We start from the raw sequence: 7,483 nt of genomic DNA on the forward strand, positions 1-7,483 counted from the left end.
TTATGCAAAAATTATATATTTTTGATTTCTCGCCACATGTATGTAAATATTTGAAACAATAATAATATTAACAATATTTAACACGTAAATAAAATTTATTAAGGCCTTGTGCGTTTCTATGAAAAAATAAGGATACCATTTTTATTAAAAAAATCATAACTGCCAGGTATACTGGTGCACTTTACTCAATCAATTAAACAGAATTTACCATATATATTTTCGGAAGTCGGGGTGCCACCAAGGAAAAGCTTTAACGCTTGCAACTTTGGGATATTTTACAGTAGTAATAATTTTACTAGAAGAGTCTCCAAAATCTAGTTCTAAGTTTATGGCGCGCATGTCTTTAGCAAGCATTTGTCGCGTCCCTAACAACAATACACGCGATCTTCCACTATCGTAAAACAGATGAGTGGGGAAAGGTATAAAACGTTCACAGCGTATTACCAGCAAACACACACCTTCATTTATGTGGTTTTTAGCAGGACTATACTTTGATTTCATGCACAATTTATTGTCTTCCGCCAAAGTTTCCCAGTCGTCGGTTTCGCAACCATTTGACAGGAATTCATTGAGATCACATCCTTCTTTGATATCTGTTTTGTTTTGCTGTTTGTTACAAAATTTATAGCATGCTATCCACACACACTCCTCTTGTTCATGCCATGAAGATACATAAGAATATCCAATTAATTTATCTAGAGAATACCCTTTCGCCATACGTTCAGACAATGGTGAATAGGTTTGGAAAAGTGATTCCACTACACGCGCACGCATTGTGGCCAACTCGCAGTTAAATACGTTATGCGACTGCAAGTGTTCAGGCAGTGTGAGTATCCAATTAGTTTCAGCACTTGATTTCTGGCAATAACTTCTGTAAATTTTTTTCCAAAATCTTTGTGTATTAACAAGTGCTGCCGTTTGACGGCATATTAAAGCAAAGGTTTGAACGTATTCAGGTAGAATATGATCCGCAATATGGTACCATATATCGCCGTGTACGATGTTGTAACTGATTTGTGGTTTATCATTGTCGCTTCGTTCCAATAAACTTTCAGGTCTCCACTCCAACCGTCCTGCTCCTTTACATTTACCGCCACGATCTCTTAATTTTAATTCAAGGTATATGTCATTCGGACGTAAATGTGTTTCTGCAAGTATGAATTAGTGTGATTAAAATACAATCTATTGGTAGACACAGGTATAAATACATACTACATTTCCCTTTTGTTTTTATAAACTTTTCTTGAATCACAATTGTTTCATCTTCATTATCAGCAATGTCGTCAGCAATCATTTTTCATTTGCAAGTTAAATTTTTGTATAACTTTGCCCGATTTGTTTTCATTTATTGTTATTCATTACTAATATTACTTAAATTTCTGCCGTCAAATCAGCTGTAATAACGGTTCTTGATAAACTGAGGGATGCCATTATTTTATGTTTCCTAATATGTAATTCTTGTATACTTCTAAAATTACATCTTTTTCCAATAATTTGTATTTTTGTTAAAAGGGACTTGCAAAATGCAATACTTATATTTGCAGTGAGATTCTCAAATAATTTTGTAGCATAAGTATTAATTTGTCCTCATCGACTTTTAACTTCACCTTGAAACTCGTATTGTGAACTAGTTAGTACGTTGTGAAGAAGCACCTGTATGACGAATTGATAAATTGATTCAGTAAAAAGTTACGTCAAAAATAAGTTTTCATTTATTCATTAATTAATCTTATTAAAATCTAAATAAAAGTGTATGTAACGTGGAAAATCTGATAATCTGAGGGATTGAGGTAGAAATCAAAACATTCTGTGAAAACTACTATGGCGGAATCAATTGTACAAGACTGGCTGGCAGATTACCGCCGTATACAAGGCCAGCCAGCTGAAGTGACAACCTTCGCTGTGGAGCATGAAACCGACCCTGAAATCGCTGAAGCCATTTATACCATATTCAGTGAACGACAACGACACGAAACTTTAGTTCATGAAATTTGTCAGCAGTTCCTGTCATTTTATCGTGCTTCTGAAGATTCGCTCCGAAAATTTCCTTTACAGTTCATTCCAGTATTGATCTATACTTATCTGCATGCCGTCGCAGCTGGTGACAAAAAAGGTGCCCGTAGTGTAGAGACATTACTAATATGCATTTATAATGCGGAGATATCTACTGAAGACGGCGGTCAACATGTAGTCACTTTCCGTATGCCGATATTAGCACAAGCGTCAGTATACCATGAGGAAAAAAATTTACCAATGACAGATTTGCGGCGTTGGGAAGAAAACTGTAACCGAGAAATTAAGTGGGGTCCACATACTCAGATTGAAGCGATTACCGCTCAGAATAGGTTACGTATTATGACTGCACTAATGTTTTGTTATAATCAGCAAGTTAGCCTTACGCAAAAATCCGCTTTGATACATCTTTGTCGTGTGGCATCGCAGCTAGTTAATCAAGGTTTTTCAAAACAACATGCACATCGAATTTCTTATGGGTAAGTATATGAAACAGTCCTAATTTCACATGTTTTTATAACGCTAATATGAATTTCCTAAGTTCTGATTCGAGTGGCGCACTTGTCCCAAAGTCAATAACACCGCGCATTCCTCTTTCCTCATCATTCCTGGTAGAGTTGGTACACGCTATATACTTTGCAATGTTTAATGGTTTTGGAACAGTAGCGATACAAACATTGGACGATATCCATCATCGTGCATGTTTTGAAATGTACACGGAGCTTATACTTGTGACGAGTGCTGTGAGAAATTCATTACACGCAAACCCCTCTGGCCAGCCAAGTGATGGGCCGATGGGACTTAGCGTAGCCCTTACACCTGCCACGAATACTGTGACCACAGCCATTTCCAAATCGATGATCACGAATGCGTCATTCCGTACTAAAAAGTTACCTGATGATATCCCCATACAAGTTCAGGATCTCACAATGCCACAAGCTCCTCCGATGTTAGCTAGTGTTACTGAAGAAGTCGATCCTAAAGACCAGCAACAAACACAAAATACGTCATCGCGAAATTCTATCATTCGTCCTAGCATGGAAGGCATAAAAGCTCAGGCACATAAAGCGTTGATTGCTGGTTTCAAAAAGTCTAAAGACAAAGAAAAGGATAAAGACAAAGAGAAAGAGAAAGAAAAGGATGGAAAAATTATTGGAGCTGGAGCGGCGGGCGAGCCCCCAAAGCCACCGCTTCGGAAATTTGAAAAACACACTCAGCGGAACTCGTTGCTACAATTACAAGCTGAGGGTAATAATATAGCGTTAACCGATTTCGAGAAAAGTCCGTCTTCAATGGGCGTGAAAGGAAAACCCTACGACTCAATTGATACTACGGAAATGTTACCCATGCAAACATTGCTTGCTAATGAGAATGGCAGTGGTAGCTTTAGTATTGACAGTGAAATAAATGGGGGCGGTGGAAGCAGCAATATGTTAAACAACAGTAGCGTAGCTAGTAATACAAATTCAATCACGAGCAGTGACTTGATAACAAAAAGTTTTGATTCAAGCATTGAAATGCCACAGCTTGTGGGCCCTGCCGGTGTTGGAAGCAGCACTAAAGTGGGTGATGTGGGTATAGATTAGTGCTATAATGCTTCCAGGAATTGAAGTTGTGTTTGAAAGCGATCAAACGATTGTTGCGTGTGTGCCAAATGTTGGGGCAAGCTTCCAACATTTATTTTTATTGAGCGACAAGTATGCTTAAAACTGTTAAATATTACAATACCTATTTCAATACCACTTCAATTTTAACGTAAGAATAAATAATACATATATATATAAATAATTGTTGCTAGGTATAATTAGAATGAATGAATACTGGTGATTCGGTGTTAATAGGGTTAAGGCAAAACAAACACAAATTCAATAGAATTTAGTAAATTACCACGAAAATCTAATATGACTTATTACTACACACTCATATTTATATTATTTTGTGCACGAACATTTAAAATACACATGGAACGGAAGAGCAAAAATTATGGTATTATTGTGTACTTCAGTAAATGTGTACTTAAAATCAGTTGGGGGGAAGTTGCTTGTAAATTTCACGTTTCACATTTTTTTCTCTAAAAGAACTGCTTTTAGTCTAAACTGCATATATAAGGTTTGGAAATTTCTTACATTTAATAAAAACTATCAATAACGAAATATACATACATATGTATGTATGTGTGCATTGTTATAGTGTAGAAACAGTATGACAAACAATCGAATTTTAATTTATTTAATATATTCGCAGTAAAATTAGTATTTTTGAAATTTATTACAACACCGATTTGTATAGCACATACCTACATATACAGCATCTAATATCACTCATGTATTTATACTGATATACAAAGAAAATAATAATGGTTGGAAAGTGACTATAAACACAGGGACTATACATCACCAATTGTAAATTGATTTTCTAAACGAATAAAATGTAAAATTATGTTTATAAAATATTTTATTTTATCTTGTTACTGTCTTTAGTTAGTTTAATACAAACATTAGCTCAATTTACTTCCAATGTAAATAATATATACCACCAATTTCTTTGTATGTTTCAGTTAATATAATAGAATGAACAACTAGTCATTAAGCCACTTGCAAAAAATTGTAATCTTATTAGAATTATTCCTTTTGATTCACAAAACAAGCAATTATGTATACTATATTTAAATGTATTTATTCCATGTTATCAAAAAGATGTTATCTAATATTAAATTAAAAGAATACAACTAATAAATGACTCCCAATGATTGAAACAAATATCCATGGTAATGTAGTATGTATTTACAATTATCTCTTGCGAAACTTGGATTGTAAGAAAATGCGAGGCACATCTATACCTTCTTTAATATTTAACGTGCGTCTGTGCACATAAGAATTTTCAACAACTTCAAACCTTTCAGAGTCTGTAAATAAGGATGCCAATTCACCCTCTGCAAAAAAGTAACTTCGTGTTCCATCTTGTCGCATGTAAAAGTTCTCTGCTATTTTGTTGCCTGGTTTGAAACGCAATTGTGCCATATCGTAACGTCCATAATCTCTGAAAAGCACAATACCACCAGGTTTCAGTAAACGGTAAATATTCTCTATAACAATACCAAATTTATTCGGATGTATTGCAGATAATACAAATATCATTGTAACAATATCCAAAGAGCTTTCCGGGATATGTGCGTATATTTGTTCAGTGGTAATGTCACATTGAAAAGCGTTTATACGCTGCTCATTGTATAGTGGATTTGAACGCACGAAATCAATAGCACGAGGCGAAAAGTCACAAGCATAATAAAACCAGGAACTCTTTCCTTCCTGTTTTTTCTCTAGTTGTTCCTCTATTAATGGAAATATTAAATTCCCTACCCCACAACCGACTTCAAACAAACGCCGCTGCTTATTACAGCATCCAATTTTTCCATTGTGGGTTTGGCCTTCAAAATCCAACAATTCCTCAAATTCACGTGTTGTCCAACGGCGGTCTTTAAAAAAGTGCGTCTCATTTCTTTTGTAAAATATATCCCAATGACGTTGAGCTTGTTCTTCAAGTTTCTTTGCTTTAAATTCCGGCACCAGACGATTGTCTTGTGCCTTCAAACGACTTTTTTCTTCATCGGTAAGGCATTTATCAACTGTGGTAAAAATGTCCTTGACAAGGCTGTCTGCTTCCCGATCTGCACATTCCATATTTATCCACTTATCATTTATTTATTTACTTATTTATATTTCAGCTGATCTCATTTAATTGACAATAAAAGTTTATTGTGAATGCTGCTTCAAATGTGAATTTTATCGGAGCATCTCGGCCGGGCATGTACATTGCTAGCAATCTGCCGATTATATTGCCACGAGGTTGACAATGTTCTTGTGTGGACATTTGATCGGAGAACATTATTTTATGTTTGCTGATCAAACAGGCAAAATGACAGCACATTGGTAACAATGAATAGCATGATTTTTTTTTTACAAAATTAATTGCTAAACATTAGCAATGTTCAGTTACCTTTGGCAATATTGCTAGCAATCCAGATTTTTAGCAACCTTAAATCGTGCTTTATTAAATTGCCTTCAGTAGTAATGTCATTTTCATGGCATTGATTAAACAGACCCTGTCTAAAGTGAAAAAAATATCGTGTACCGAAAATTCATATTGTTTGTGTTTCAATAAATTTATTTGTATATGGAAGTATTTAGTAAAGTTTAATATAAACAAATTGCTATGGAGTCAGAGCAACCATCAAGTACAATTTTATGTTATCCTACGGATTCAAAGGGGTATTCCAATGTTGAAGTGCTTAATGTTAATAATGTTGACTCTGGCGGAGGTGTAGTGTTAAATGATGAAAAACTTTTGGAATTAATACAATTGTATCCGTTTTTATACAACCCACGAGTGCGACCATTTCAAGATCCGGACTATGACGATTGGGCATGGAATCGCATTACGAATGCATTTAATGTGAACTATATGGGATTCCTGCCAGCAGTTTATTTTACCAAGGATGATTTAAAACGGCGCTGGAACAAATTACAACCTATTATAAAGAAAATGGCGAAAATGTTGGATCTAACAGCTATTCCGGAGCCATTACGTCAAATTATAGTGAAAATAAGCATACAACTTGAAGATCAGGTGACAGATGTGCGTGTGAATAACTTGTCAAGTGCTCAACAAGTAATATATGACAATATGAAAATGGTATCGCAGTTACCATTAAACAGACGTCTGCAATTGGAAGCTGAAATGATGGACCTGATATTAAATGCCGAACTGGAATCAAAAGCTACTGTTAAATTAACATACACACATTTAAAAACTATTGAAGATGAATATGAAGAATTACTCAATATGATGAATCTTAAAGAAATAATCGTTTTAAAATCCACAGATACAATTTTCTTAAACGAAAAAACTGATAACTCACAAGAGCAAATTGTAACTAGTACAACGTCGAATGGAGCTTCCGAAATTTGTTTAGGTAGCGATAGCAGTTCAGATACGAAATATGAATCATTGAACATCATAGATTTCGAAGCTGAAATGGGAAGTGGCTCCCAAATATATAAACCTTCTTGTCAAGTTAAGAAAGAAATGATTAAGACTAATACTGCTACACAGCTACAATGGGTTCCGTTAGAGGATGCTTCTAAACATGTTAGACGTTGCATTATAAAATTGAAACGAACAAATATGGAAGACTATATACCACTGTCACGCATAAAACGGCAACGCAAAAGCACTTAGTCTCTTATAGTTTGAAAAGGATATAAGTATAAGTGGTTATATAAGAGTAATAAGTTAATTTAAGGAGCACGTAAATTATTATAATAACAGTAATTACAATTATATACATACTTACATACATCTGATAAATAAATTTAATTTTTTGTATCGTCTTTTGAATTTTTCTTTATTTTCATTCGATTTTTTTTGAAATTTCGTTTGCTTAATATTAAGTTAGTGAATTATCTTTTTA

At 34.5% G+C, this 7,483-nt stretch overlaps 4 protein-coding genes across 4 annotated transcripts; 2 read left to right on the forward strand and 2 right to left on the reverse strand.

The window, feature by feature from the left end:
• Positions 1-7: 7 nt before the first annotated feature.
• LOC105229151 (transmembrane protein 183A) lies at positions 8-1,488 on the reverse strand. Its single transcript, XM_011209250.4, has 2 exons — positions 1,213-1,488; positions 8-1,148 (listed from the first exon to the last, which is right to left on the reverse strand). The coding sequence occupies exons 1-2, from the start codon at positions 1,292-1,294 to the stop codon at positions 205-207; spliced, it is 1,026 nt and encodes a 341-aa protein (XP_011207552.2). The 5' UTR covers positions 1,295-1,488; the 3' UTR covers positions 8-204.
• A 153-nt stretch (positions 1,489-1,641) lies between these two features.
• Positions 1,642-4,772, forward strand: LOC105229150 (hyccin). The gene is made up of 2 exons (XM_011209249.4): positions 1,642-2,492; positions 2,555-4,772. Exons 1-2 carry the CDS (start codon positions 1,822-1,824, stop codon positions 3,597-3,599), a joined length of 1,716 nt encoding a protein of 571 aa, XP_011207551.1. The 5' UTR covers positions 1,642-1,821; the 3' UTR covers positions 3,600-4,772.
• A 2-nt stretch (positions 4,773-4,774) lies between these two features.
• Positions 4,775-5,793, reverse strand: LOC105229189 (tRNA N(3)-methylcytidine methyltransferase METTL6). Its single transcript, XM_019991374.3, has one exon. The coding sequence runs from the start codon at positions 5,691-5,693 to the stop codon at positions 4,803-4,805; it is 891 nt and encodes a 296-aa protein (XP_019846933.2). The 5' UTR covers positions 5,694-5,793; the 3' UTR covers positions 4,775-4,802.
• Positions 5,794-6,092: 299 nt separating this feature from the next.
• On the forward strand, positions 6,093-7,403 carry LOC105229148 (uncharacterized). Its single transcript, XM_011209248.4, has one exon. The coding sequence runs from the start codon at positions 6,226-6,228 to the stop codon at positions 7,249-7,251; it is 1,026 nt and encodes a 341-aa protein (XP_011207550.2). The 5' UTR covers positions 6,093-6,225; the 3' UTR covers positions 7,252-7,403.
• The last annotated feature ends 80 nt before the right edge of the window (positions 7,404-7,483 follow it).

Source organism: Bactrocera dorsalis, unplaced genomic scaffold (assembly GCF_023373825.1).
Source record: "Bactrocera dorsalis isolate Fly_Bdor unplaced genomic scaffold, ASM2337382v1 BdCtg024, whole genome shotgun sequence".
Lineage (NCBI taxonomy): Eukaryota > Metazoa > Arthropoda > Insecta > Diptera > Tephritidae > Bactrocera > Bactrocera dorsalis.